The 14646-nt window shown below is 35.7% G+C and overlaps 1 protein-coding gene across 2 annotated transcripts in view; it reads right to left on the reverse strand.

Annotated features, from left to right (window-relative positions):
- SNX6 (sorting nexin 6) overlaps positions 1 to 14646 on the reverse strand; it is a 29249-nt gene that overhangs the window by 8022 nt on the left and 6581 nt on the right. For both annotated transcript variants that reach the window (XM_074585135.1, XM_074585134.1), the window contains exons 4-13: positions 14130 to 14240; positions 12429 to 12550; positions 10418 to 10541; positions 9060 to 9155; positions 7642 to 7747; positions 5108 to 5183; positions 3780 to 3819; positions 2532 to 2618; positions 1437 to 1596; positions 298 to 383 (exon numbers count right to left, since the gene is read on the reverse strand). In XM_074585135.1, coding sequence (XP_074441236.1) covers positions 298 to 383; positions 1437 to 1596; positions 2532 to 2618; positions 3780 to 3819; positions 5108 to 5183; positions 7642 to 7747; positions 9060 to 9155; positions 10418 to 10541; positions 12429 to 12550; positions 14130 to 14240 — 1008 coding nt within the window. The remainder of the gene's footprint in view (positions 1 to 297; positions 384 to 1436; positions 1597 to 2531; positions 2619 to 3779; positions 3820 to 5107; positions 5184 to 7641; positions 7748 to 9059; positions 9156 to 10417; positions 10542 to 12428; positions 12551 to 14129; positions 14241 to 14646) is intronic.

Genomic DNA, 14646 nt, shown 5'->3' on the forward strand with positions numbered 1-14646 from the left:
CAGCTATAAATATCAAAGAGCTAGAGAAACAAAACTGACACCAAAATTGTCTTCAAGGAGATGAGTTTTCCAAAGGCACCTCAAGCATACCATTCTCTCTGAGATATTTCACCTATACTTTTTTTTTTTCTTCTCTATTATTCAAGAAAGTTCAACTTTGTCGATGATGCTTACCTTCAAATTCACCTTCTTGGATGTGATGTGCATATCACACAAAACAGATGTAGCTGTTTTGGTTATTCAAGCATATAATATTTAAAATCAGTTGAAACACAGGACAAAAAGGACCACAATTACCTTAGCATGCTTTAATTCCAGTTCTGCTAGTTCCACCAGATTTTTTCTGAATGCTGCAACTCTTCTTGTCTTAAAGTCTATCAGTTCTATAGAAAATAAAAATGGATTCATTCACAGTATTGCTGCTCGTGTCCTCAACTGTTAACAGACTTTCCTTCAGGATGGAAGAGGTGAAGGGTGAGAGAAGGCAACAGAAAAAACCCCTCAAGTTTCATCTCAGCACATTCCAGGCTCAAAGATACTGCTGTGCTGTTGGATGAAAGGAAACCATCATTGCAGTTCCTCATCTCTAGTTAACCTTTTGTGGACACAAAGCTCTTTTCAAAAGACTGCAACGTGGACACTTTTGAACATTTAATTCTCTTATTCCATGTCCACTGTTCCTTCAAGGCTGATATATAAAATTCTAGGGAAGATATTAAACTGAAACTAGCATGAAGAACAGAGGAAGCAAGTGTGCTTTATGCATATACCTTTGAGGCTAAAGGGATCACTCATCCTCCACTGTCTCACTTGCAGGAATCATTAGTTTTTTGACCCTGTAAATCTGGCTATCTTAAATGATAAAACCAGAAGAGCAGAGTGTTTAAACCTCAAGCAAACGTGCCCCAAATGATGAGTCAGATGACTACTAACTCACAACAATCTTAGCCCAAAAAAAGAGAGTAAGTTTCCAGGAAAAAGGCAACACATAAATATGGTTCTTTTTCTCTAGAACTACTGTAACTCTGCAACTTCAGTGAAATCTCATTTCATGATCCCTCCCTTTTCTAATGTAGTATCATCTCTGCAACAGACTGCTGCCTTCACAGAAGAACACATAAGACCAAAAGGGGAAATTCAACAATACTTTAAAAGATGAGGTTTGCGTTTACTGCTGGCAATTATCGTTTTGTATTCTATCCTATTCATATAAAAAAAGTGGTTAACAAACAATTTGCATCTAGACTTTGCTTTCCCTAATGGAGCTATGAGGAGCCAGAGGAAAATATCGTTTGAACTTTCTAAAATAAGTAAATACTGATTAAAAGATAATAGTTCTGCTTACGAAACAAAACAAAAATCTATTCTCATTAACAGTATCCTAAAATCTGTTAATTTTCAAGTAGTAACATAGGATCAAAAGACCACCCAAATACCTTGTTTTGCCGATTCAGATATTTTCTCAAATTTCTGACAGCATATTTGCTGAGTAGTTTCAGCTTGCAGCACATCTTTATTTTTCGCTCTTGCTTTATCCAATGCCTTATTAGCATTTTCATAATCCACTAGTGACCTAGATCTTCTATATAGGAGATCCTACAAAAAAGTATAAAGGAGGTGTAGAGTTAACAAGAATCTACCCAAGAATTTTAGTATACACCAAGTAATTAAAAAAAAAAAAATCAGATTCATTTTAGTCTTTCTTGCTGTATTTCAGTTCTAAGTTATTTGCATTCACTTTCTTTCATCCTGCACGACACAGGAATGTCCGTACTGGATGTAATTTACTGGACACGTAATTTAATCTCATTTGGTCTGCATCTTGTCTGAATGAAGCTAGCACCAGATGGCTTAGATGATACTCCAAAAAGCCTAAGAAGGGCAAATTATTGGAAATTTCACAGCTTCTTCGATTAGAAACAAACTATATTTAGATTATGTTTCGGAAACACACACAGGGCCCAAGAAACAGCAGTAGCATGTTTTGTGCAACGGTTACTGCTGTGATCTTCTAACTACAGATACTTTCTGTCAAATGCTTCCTCCTGCCACCATGTTGCTTAATCATCTTACATGAAGCAACACTAAGAATGGCATTTTCTGTAGGTATAGAATATCAAATTTGGCCCACGTGTTTTTTGTATCAGCACTTGCAGAGAATCTGGAGTTTCCGTTTTTAACATTAACAAAAAAGTAGGCTTCCTTGCAGTCTACAAGCAGCAAACACACTGCAAACACATGAACAATTCACCAACAGCTCTTCTGCTGTTTTTAATTATACTGCACAACCTAGCCTTGATAAGTGGATCACATAGTTCCGAATAGTCAGTTGCACAGTCAGCAACTGCGTTTTCACTCCTTACATACAACTGAGATCCAGGTCTTATAGTTGAGGGAGAAATTGCAGGCTAGAGGTGGCAATATTTTAACCTAACTACCATATATTTCTCAAGATGATCCCTTCTCTCTCTTTTTTTTTTTTTTTAATTAAAGAAACACTATTTCACTGAACAGAAAAAGCATAAATTCACCTTAGCAGCTTGAGATTCCCTTAAATAATATTTCAGAAGATCGGAAAGTTTAAGATCTTCATCAGCGGATACCCGGGCCTCTATTTTCTGGAAAAACAGGAAAAGCAAGCATCAATTTAAAAAACATCCAGACTCTGGGTATTCACTTTTATCATGTAAATACACCACAAAATACACAACAGTACATGACAGATCGTCTTTTATAAAAACTAAGATTGTGCATTTGTGACAGAATACTTAAAGATGCATCATGAGAAGCAGTATTAGGATTTTATATTAAAATGTAAGCAATAACCTACTGTGTGAGCAGTAATTGACAACTAGCTTTCTATTTTAAATAATGCTTTCTTCCCAATTTCAATTATATGTATCATACACTAGGAAAACAGCAGAGAAACAAAAACTTATCTAGTATAAAGAGTTGCACAAGAAGTTTTGTGTTGTTTTTGAGATCAAAGAAAAACAAATTTTTAAGGCATCTTTGCAGACTAGTTGTGTAACTGCGTGTATTAAATGGTCCAAAATACCTATAAACTTACTTGCTTGCATTTAAAATGGACATTTCTGTGAATTTAGAAACAGAGTCTGCAAGTACATTTTTTAAATCTTAATTTTAAAAAAAAAATCTAAGAGACAATATTTTAGGTCAAAGCAAGTAATTCCGTTAACCTCATTTTCTTCAAAGTACGCATTTATGCAGATACAACTGTCTGTGTTTCAGAAACACACACATTTTTCATTCAAAAGATTTCCTGATACGTAGCGTGCGCCTTCTGCTCCACCAAGCCAAACAAATAAGGCAAAAGAGACAAGACAGTTGAAAATCTGGTTAGGAGCATCAGCAATAGTATTTCTGAGTCGAATAATTGCAGAAACAGACCTTGGCTCCAGGAAAAAGCAGCATGACCACCGTTTTTTGGATTAAGGACTATGTTTCTTTTTTCCATAACAAGTACAGAAAACCTCTAAGCATTTTAGAGGAACAGCAGCTTTACTAGTGCATTACACGGAAGACAGAAAGACTGCCTAGAAATGTTTAGTAGACTGAAGACCCCTAAGGATCAATCATTTTACATAACAGATGACTGAAATCTTATGCTTTTCCATTCCCCACCACACATTGCTTAAATGCTTCACATAGAAGCATCCATAAAACATCCACGCATTAATGTTTACGTGACACAAGATGTCCTGCCACTTCCAGGATGAACACAAAGAATATATCCAAAAAGGTTTCATAGTACATACCCTTGTTTTGTCAAATAGCTCTGATACCTTCAGAAAAAACCTGTACAAAGGAAACAGCTTATATTACAACATTAATTTGAACAGTCTAATTACTTTCTTGAACTTAAAATCTAATCTGTGTCAGGCAATAAAGCCTGTAAAGACACTGCTTAGAACTGTAATTCACAGAACTTGGAAAACATAATAGTTCCAAATTGTAGCACTTCAAACATCTGGGAATTGTACTACTTAAGAAAAGGTAAGGGACAAACAAAGCATAACGGATGGGTGTTTTTTACTAAAGAATAAATGCACAGCTCCTTGGGGATTCTTTATGCTTCTGTGAATTAAACCCCAAACACCACCACCCTGGGTGATGGTCCTGCACTATTATCAAGCGTCCTTCACTCAAATTTGAATGTACTTTTCTTCACACAGTAAACATGACACGTGCCCTACTTTGAATTCAGGGAGATTGAGCAACAATACGGCACATCTTCATCCCAAGAGATAATACAAGGGTTCAGTATAACAGCACACTGAATTACAGTCAAATCATACTATTTTGACAGAAGACGGGCATGATTCCTGACACATCCTAACAGACTACATCAAATCTCAATACTATAATCAGAGTAATCAATATGTAAGCTACCACCATGTTTGGAGGCATATCACTGTAATTCGGGTAAATTAATAAAAATAAGTTAACATTCATACTCATCTACCTGTCATCACACTAACTCTTAATACATGTACATGTTCACAAGCATCCACATCTTTCAGCTAGTTAACTAAGTTTTACTTTCAGATACACCAAACTTCATATTCAAGCAAATCACTGAAAGATTAAAGGACAAACATCTGTACATAGAGACCCTCTTCTATTTTCAAAGTTTTAGGGATCTCTGTAGATTCTTTTCTTTTCCTACAGGCAGTAAAAATGCCGGAACAGCAAAACTATTTTTCAAGATGTTGGTACGGGGAACACCCACAAAAATCAGTATACTCAGACTGAGACCTGTTCTTGCTGTGTATGTCCAATCGCTTAAAAAAATGCTAGTGAAAGAGTGGGCTTTTCTCCTTATTCTATGAGGACTTTTCCACCTCATCTGTGTAATTTTCTACAAAATGCAGAAAACAGCATTTTTTCCAGACAAATATTACAGCAAAAATATCAAAGCAGCGTGTTACTGAAATGAAATACGAGAGAAGAAAATCTCTTAATGTGATACAACTATAATAAATTATGGTTTTCTCATAACAGGAGAGCTACCTGCTACCTCAGCAGGCCACCATTACGACTGCTACTTAGCAAATTCCCCCGTAAGCTATTAACAATATCTTACTTGCATATATCTGTGGAGTCCTGCGTTCCTAATGCATATAATGAAGAACCAATTCTATTATAGTCATCCGCCACATCTAGAAAAACAAACAAGCACTTGTTTTACTATTTCATTCCACTTCCTGAAAATTTTGAAGTTCTTCTCTTTCTTCGAGAGTGGATGTTTTTCTAAAAGGAACATGCTTTAACACAAAAGCAGAAATAAAATTTCAATCACGTCACTTTTTATGAAGGATAACTTCACACAACAAACACGGTGCTCTCACCAAACCGGGAAGTCTGCAATTTATCTGGGGATATTTAATACAATTAGCACCTGCTGAGTAAATTTATTGTGCAACTGTGTTAGGTTTTATTTTGAAGATGTACAAACTCAACGTCTAAAGTCTGAATCTAAAGTATAAAGCTATTTGGAAAAAAAATCACAGCCTAACAGTAATGAAGAATAAGGCAGTATGCTTGAGAGTAGTAAACTGAATACAAACTCCAAACTACCAAAACACAGTGCTACACGTACAGCACCTTTTCTAGCACACATCTAGTTTTCAAGAAACCCTCACCTCATCAACAAGTGGTCACTGGTTGAAGTAACGTTAGTGTTAACGCATTTTAAACAATGAAATTAGAAGCAGGGTTTGTAAAGAAGGCTGCGTAACTTGACTAGTGAGGAATTGCTATATAGTAATCATAAAAATCAAATCTTTGCACAGATAGCTTTTTTAAAGAGCTTTTAGTATAAACTCAATGGATGATGAAAATGCTAACAGATCTAAGCAATGAATAGGAAAATATACTTGCTTGCTATTTTTTAAGTTTATATGCCTTTAAGCGGAATTATCTTTTTCTTTTTTTTTTTTTTTTTAAAATAACACAACCTTGTTTTAACAGATTGATTGGGTCACCTTCCACCCAATTCATTACTCCATACATCCCAAGGGCATCAGTTGATTGGTTACAGTGAAGAATAGTATTAGGAAGCCATTAACCTCCCCTTCTATTCCTCCCATTTAAATGTAAAAATAGATTTTCTGCTGGAAATGGGAAGTCAGTATCTTTGCTCTGTCAATCATAAGTTATCCATAAACTGCAGATTGCCAGTTTCCAAAACGGGCTTTCCCAGGTCACTGCTCTCCTGCTTTAGCCAGGATTTCAAAAGGTGCCATTGGTCCCAATTCGCAGTTTGATAAAAGTTGTTAATAAACACCCTAGGTGATTTGAGTCTGAAAACCAGTGAAGCTTTGTCACGAGTTTGATCAATCCTTTCCCATCAGATCCTCTACAATCTCATTTCTACCATTTTTCCTGGTTCTACAAACAACGTGAAAGGCCGTCTCACTACCTGAAGTTTGGTACCTAACTACCATGAACGAGGTTCAATTTTCATTTTAAGAGAGCAAACAAAACACCAGAAACCACTTCAGATGGGAACTCAATGAAGACACAAGGTCACTTAGTACTTCATTAAACCATAACTGACTTTCCCCACCTCCTAGCATAGGCACTAAAGCTACAAAGGACTCAGTCTTCATACAACAGCAAGAGAAGCATCTGAAGAGCTCAGTAAATTCTTGGTTTAATGTCTCATTCAACATCCACTTTAGAGTCCTTACCAATCGAGATTCATAAAAGATTTGTGGCCTGGTTTTGTGTCAACTGTATTACTGTAGAAAGGAAAGACAGAATCTGTGAATCAGACACAAACTTCGAGAAAGTAGAGAGAACCTAGTAGCTCAATTTTGATTTATCTAAGGCACAAAAACTTAAAATCAAGGGCACTAAAGGTCAACCTTTTTCTGAGCGTCTCAAAATACAGTAATCCTAAACAAAACACAGTAGTCCTAAACCAAAGATTTTCCATTTTCTCAAATAAATGCGCTGCACTTGACAAGACTACCTAAAGCTTCCAGAAATCACATTAGCTAGCACTCAGCTCAAGAAGAGAAATCAATAGCTAAGTGGAAAAAATCTCACCTCAGTAAGAAAAGGGGTCCTGCAAACCAGGCTAGTGAATATACACATTCCAGTCTCCATTCTAAAAGGCTGAAAAATGGAAACCTAATTTCCTAGACTACAACCAATGGTCCGAAGAGGAGTTTGCGGCTCAGCAAGGTAACGCAATGCCTAGTGTGCCAAGAAATTGCACTCTCATGAATGCAAACTGATCCAATCCAGAGCAACTTCACTGGGAGTTAAATCACATATACTGCTGTTATTACCCACCTTTACACTTTAAAGTCTAAGACTCAGACTTCGAAGAAATATTATTACATAAAGTGTGTTTCTCTTCAACGGGACAGCATGAAGAATCAAGATATCTTCAGTGTCGCTTCAGGCTGTTCTTACTCCTTCTAGTCTATTACAGCAAAGGCTGAACTTTGAAAGTCAGATTAAGCTTCTTTAGACTATTCGAAGACTACACTTGGAGAAATTAACTCATTTTTCACATGCAAAAAGAAAACTAGAAATTACTGCTCCCCACAAATCACTTCTGTATACATTAACTAGTACTATTTTCACCCTAGAAAAAGAACTCACTTTTATGTGATCTTGTCATTTTATCAGATTTGGCAGAAGCATCTTTGACTCGGTTGTGATATTCTACAAGGAATGTTCTTTCATGTTCAAAGAAGTCATCCACATCCTACAAAAAAAAAAAAACAAACCAGGATTTCATTCACTGTACAGAGCAATTGCAGAGTAACTTCAGATATATTCCTGTTGCTGTGACATGAAATGCAATCTATTTTTATTGTCTAAAACATCATTTATATAAACTGATTTCTTCTTAATTTATTTTATCATGATCTGAAGTTTATTAAGAATTTATTAAGAATCAAGAATTTGCAACAAGCACCTTAAAGGTCTAGGTAACTAAACCTGGAGTGAAGGAAATAATTTCACTACTAACTACCACTTTGGTGACAGAAAAATAGAATAAATGTCAAGGACTTAATAAAAGGACATCTACCTAGAAAAAGGGAAGGGGGAAGAAAGACACCCAGTTGCACAGATGCTGCGGGTCACAGCAGAGACGATATGAACACCTAGCTCAGGAACGCTGATCTTGATGACAGATTTCTTTCGAGTTGGTAAATGCAGGTAAAGTTTTAATATTTTCCGTATTACAATTTTAGATATTTGGTTTATATTTATTCACAAAACCCTTCTAAAATAGCACAGATGCTCAGTACCATGGAATAGCCTACAATATGGGTTTGAATAATGTACTTATGAAAACTGCTGGTTTCATATTTTTCTCCAAGTCATAATTAATCCATTATTATATCCACTTTCCACCAGTTTCAAAGCTCAAAGTTTTACAACTAGGAACTTTAGCCCTCTAATTTGCTTGCAAATTGAAAGTTACCACTAGAAAGAAAGGAGATCAAAATAATCTTTCGCAGAATTTATGCTTGTTATAAAAAAATATCTCAACTTTAGGAAAAGTCAAAATTAAATTAAATTTTCATTACATTTTTTTTCATTCCTTTTTTTTTTTTTTTGTCTCAGTTACATTCTTGCATCTACTGGGAAAAACAGTATCACCTCTGCTGCTGCTCTTAGCTTTGAAACAGTAGAATGTATTTACAAGGCTGGTAAAATTCACACTGCGTTAGTACCTTCTGAGCTGCAGCAGCTGTCAAAGCTAATACCTTCTCACTATATAAAATAACAGGACAGAACAGACAGATCAACTATCTACAGATTAAGAAAATGTTTAATTTCATAAAACAGGGGAAAGAGTACCGAAAGCCATCTTTCACAGAAAAAATCAGACAGCTCTCAATTATCTTGCATCCAGGGCCACACGTTACGTCCCACGCTCTGCCTCATTCTTAAGTTGCACTGCTACAAAAATCCCTTTTTTGTAGCTTTGCAAATTTCTGCTTCATTAAAAAAGGGGGACAATAATGTTAACACATTTTAAATCTTGAAATGTAAGCAGTAATCACCTTTACTCCTGAAACAATGACACCATCTGCTGATTTAACCATATTTTTAAAGAAGTCTTCAAGTTTCTCTTTCTTATTTTTCCCACGAACGCTCAACTGAAAAACAAGTTCATTTATCAAGTTAGTTCATTTTCTGGAAGCAATAAAAGTTTTAAGAAAAAAATAAATAAATAGAGCTATATACCACAACATGCTACTCCTAAACCAGTTTTCCTGCTCTCTGCTTAGTCTTACACTCTGCATTAATGGGAACAGAGCACCGTGCACCCAGAATGAGAGACTACCTCATTTACTAGACTTAAAATACCACTGCAGGAAGAAAAAAAAACAGATAACACCAAATGTACAAGGCGTACATTTCAGTTACCAATAATAACAGTATTTATCCTGCACAGTACAGCTATTGAGTTAACCTAATATAACCAGGTTTTGCTCTTTTCAGTGTAGAATGGCAGATCTTTGACTTTCAGAAACTACAGAACCATTTCCCAGTCACTGCACTGAGGATAACATTGGTTTCAGCCTCCTCACACTCTTCCTGTCCATCTAAACTTGACCAATTTAGGTAAGCTGAGTTCCTGAACCAGTAAGCATTTCTACATCAAGCAACAAGATATTTTGAAGTTAAACATGCACTCAGTTGAGCCAATCTTTGTAATTTTGATTTGTTCAACATTCAATGCTGATTTCTGCAATTTTAAAAAGCAACTAAAAACTGGTTGCAGAATACAAGCAACCACCAACTCCAACACCAAAGAGTTATTATGAATCCATGAAGTCCTCTCCATTAACTCAAAATTTGATAGCAACTCAGTATGTAATATGTGTATAGCCACACAAGTCCAATATCTAGGAAAAAAATTAACCAAGTTTTCACCTACATTATTAACCAAAGGGTTTTACTTATCAGAATATTTTATTAGAAGTCCTCTCTAGTTTTGTTAGCAACAGAATTTAAACCACAGTTCCAAATCCTAAATATTAGCATTCCATCTTTGTTGCATCATCCTTCCCCACAAAATAAAATAAATCATAAAATTCAGTCAAAGAGTGGACAGGTATAACATCACGTGAAATCACCACCAAAAGCTAATCTATTTAATCCAAAACATATTGGATTCTCATTAATATTTTTAATGCTGAGGCTAGAGCACATAGTGCATTTGGTTCCCCAGGTGGCAAAAAAATGAACTCGTACAGACTAAATGAATTTCTAACTTTTACAATACAAATATGTCTGGTATGAAGGAATTGATGCAATTTGCTCCAGGAGGTAAAGCCCTCTTAATCAGTTTTCCATCCTACCATAAAAGTACATCTTGATTTCTCTCGCCAGCAATTCAGTTTCCAATACTCACATCCTGATTATATTCCAAGAATACATGGAAATTTAAATCCTTTCTCAAAATAGGATGCGCTGCCACGCGACACAAAAACACTTCATGCATTGCAACTGTCTTCTTGAATATTGCCAAATATTCACTGAAAACAAGAAACAAGACATACATAAGAATTTCATGTGAAGCAATAAAGTTTGAGATAAGCCTAGTGAGAAGGTTTAAGAGATCCTCAGTAAGGATACAAAATTATAAGCCAATATAGTAGAGGTTATCACTCCAATATTTGATGTATTGATAAATAAATAGTACAATGTTAATACCAGGGGGAAATTTGAAGCCCTACCGTATTATGGAGAGACTTTTAATGAAGACTCAACAAACGCATTCTAATTTTTAAGGCTAGCTAATACCGACTGGTTTGCTGAAAGTGTAACCTCATTTAATTGTCGTTTCCCCAGCTCTCCCAAAATCAAGAAATTGAGATACAGACTACAGTCACTAGGCACTGTGTAGCTGACGTGCAAATTCCTTCCTCCCCATCTCCATCCCCTTGCCTATTTGCACCCTCCTTACTTATTTAAATGTTCATGTAGTTTTGTTAGCTCTTTAGATAGCAGTCTTTTATTCCATGTTAAAGCACCTAGCCTTTTTGGGCTGTCTTGCTTCATAGAGGTTCTAAAAGTGAAATTAAGTGCTGCGTTTGGTAGGTACAACAAAAAAAAAATAAAAAAATCACATTTAACCATGACAATCACATAGCTGCTCGGTTCATCCAACTCAACTTTAAAGCAATTACTCATTTGTGATTTAATTAAGAGGAAGGCATTCTTATCAATACAAGTTTGCTAGAATTCATTTTACTTTGCAAATTCAATGAATAAGGGGTAACTTGTCTAGAAATGAGGAAGGATCTCTTTTCCCCATTCTGAGGTCAAACAGTGAAATGATAATCAACACTTTTGCTTCCACTGTGTGCAAGGAGGTTAAGATTTACATACCAGCAAACCAGCAGGGCCAGTGTTGGGAGATGTTTGATCTCAGTGAGAGTAGTAGTCATTCAGTGAAGACAAAAAAGGAGGATGCAGAGGATGGAGGTGGCAGTAGAAGAAACCCAAAGTTTTCTGTGTTATCCAACCCCTAACCAGACCACAAGAGAATCATGATCAGGGCCGCTGGAAAACCACAGATTCTTTAAAGTCTATAGTGTTTTGCTAAATTTCCAGTTTTCTGCATATGAAGTGTATATCTACTCTGCTATAAATTACATTGTACGTAACACTAATACAGAGCTTTTTAAGACATTTGCTCACAGCAGCTGGAGTTCAGAGGGAAAACAGCAGTTCTAAGAGTTCTATGTACTTTTCTTGCCAATTCAGAGCTCTTGATAGAAGCAGTCTAGAAGCAGCGTAAATATACACTTGAAAACTGAAACCAATGACAGAAAAAAGATCAAAGAAGTGAATGCATGATAAGGAAAGTGGATGAAGCAAGGAGAAACTTCACTGCGTAACTCAATATGGACCAAAAGCCTTAAAGCAGATATTTCAATACACATTAAATTCACAGTAAGGGAAAATACTATTTTCAGGAAGTATATTCTCCTTGTCCAAAATAAGGGAGTGTCAAAAGAAAGTATTTTCTAGGAATCTCCACATTTCTTGGGGAACAGAAGGTTGGCATCTATGTTTACCATACCAACCACATGCAAAAATCCCTAGTTCAATCACTACATGTATAAACTCATCCCTTTGCAGGTGTTCTGTGTTTTTTCCTTATAAAAGAATGCTCAAGAACAAGCTGATTTTTTCCCTGTTTCAGAATATCTTCCATGAAATTATTTCTACAATTTTCCTAATGGCTCTGATCATGATCACTAAGATAACCCTCGTTATGTAGCAATTGGATTTTCAAGCCTGTATCTCACAAAGAACCATTAAAGTAAACAGGAACATGGGACAGCAAACAGCATTAAAAGAGAAAAAAAGAGAAAAAAAAAAAGAAAAAAAAAGTAGTAATCAAGTCTACATACGCCTCCAGTTCTTGTTTCATCTTGGTGAATTCTTCTTTAGTCATTGATCCTTCCCCTTCTCCAAGTTTCTGCAATTTCTCCCTTGAGGCATCAAAGTCAGGCCTGGGTGGTGCTGGTGGAATCTGGAATTGAATCAATTTTTTTTTAAATTGCACATCTTCTCAGTCAAACAACATCCATTCAGTACAGGAACTGTAAATTGCCAGCAGCTTTTTAATATATGGCTCTCTCTTTCATCATTCATTACAGTTTTTATGGATAAATTCTCTCATTCATGAGTTAGACATGCTGCATTACTATACCAATTTTGGCCAAGTGTCCTGGAAGATTACTAAAGAATTAACTAATGGCTTCAGTATTTTAATTGCAACAGAAACCAAATAATACCTAGCTTTCACACTACAATGAATTAAACCTTGAAATCATTATTTTATAATTAGTTTTGGTTTAGCTTATTTGGTCAGGATCGTTTCTTGCTTAAAGAAAAAAAGAATTCCACAGTTGTTTTCACACCATCCATTTATAACTCCCCGAAACTTTAAAACAAAAAAAGTCCATTCCATATTGTTTGCAGCCATTAGTTGTTTCTCACAGCACTGTTGACACTAAAGATACATCTGTTGAAATAACAAAGCACACAGTAAACAAGTCTCTAGGTTAATCCTGTAATATAGCATTTTAAACTTGAAAGAGAAAACACCATAGTCAAACTAATTCTGAATTGCTATCAGTAAAGGGACACAGAACAAAGCTAAACTATGCTTAAATTTTAGTTCACCGATATTTGCCCATTACATTAATGCATTACAAAAAAGAAAAATCCAGCATCTACACAGTCAACTGTCTGAAACTAGCTATTACCACACTGAAGGTCTAGTCACTTCAAATAGCTTTTCTGACTGAAAAAAAAATAGCTTAAGAATGGTATGACACATCACAGATTATATTCACGATTATGTACTCACTATTAGAAATAGACCTTTACCTTCTGAATCAGTAGACAGCTCCCCAAACACAAAATGAATACCTAACTTTCACACCAAGATGACAAATATTCCTATTTTTAATTAAAGTAGGAACAGCAACACCCATTTTTAATAGGCAATATCATAATGTGACTGTTTTGGGACCTCTGTTCCCTGGAAGCCTGAAACAAACTTCAAAACGTAAGTTAAGTTGCATATTAAGGTTCTCTGTAGTTCTAGATGGTATTTGTGCTGGTTATTTCCCCTCCAACTGATTTATGGTAAAATTATTCTGATCTTCATGATGAAAACTGGAACAGTCTAATTACTAGAGCTCAGTTACTGCACTCTGCCATTCCAGCTAAAACAAAAGCAACATGGAAATTGTAACTAAGTTAAACATTAGCTTGCAAAAACAATACCAGTGAGTTATACAGTTAACCTATTTCCCACACTTTTAACGCGGTAGACTAAAAATACACTTGGGTACAGACTGAACTACTCAGTCTTTAGGAGTGAAAGGTAAGAAAGTATGACAACTACAGTAACTTTCCTCCAAGGTCGCTTCAACCACTAATTTCGTGTAATTGCATAAAGTGAAGTATTAGAGCATCTGATCTGATTTTAGAAGGAATGAACATCTGCTGTTTCCATTGCACTTAAAAGCAGCCACAAGTACTTTTGGTACAGTCCGCAGAAAACAGTGCATGTAAACCAAGACAACTGCAATACTTACGATATAGCCAGCATAGTCCTCATTCTCAACAAAAGAATCATGAAGCCAAATAAACTCTTCATGTTGCCGGACAACAGAAAACTCATTTTGTTTGAAATTTGGTAAGGAACTCTAGAAGGGGAAAAGGAGGAAGGATTATTAAAAAAAACAAAAACAACTAAACAAAAAACCCCCAAACAAACCCACACACCAAAAAAAAAACCCCTAAAACCCACAACGTTTACTATATGAAAAACACCTTGAAGGAACAATAAAAATATCCCTGTAAAAATAATCCAATCATCCAAGTAAGGATTTGACCAAAAAAGTTGGTACTGCAATAATTACCCCTGTCTTAATTAGTGCAGCAATCAATTGCAATGGGTTGCCCAAAGAGGTTGTAGTGTCTCTACCCTTGGAGATATTCAAAACCCAAACAGACAAGCCCTGAGAAACGTGCTCTGGTTCACCCTGATTTAATGGTGGGAGTGAGGGAGGAGAAGGGACTAAATGATCTCCAGAAATTTTATTCAACCTC

The sequence above is a fragment of the Larus michahellis genome, chromosome 4 (genome assembly GCF_964199755.1).
Source record: "Larus michahellis chromosome 4, bLarMic1.1, whole genome shotgun sequence".
In the NCBI taxonomy this organism is placed as follows: domain Eukaryota; kingdom Metazoa; phylum Chordata; class Aves; order Charadriiformes; family Laridae; genus Larus; species Larus michahellis.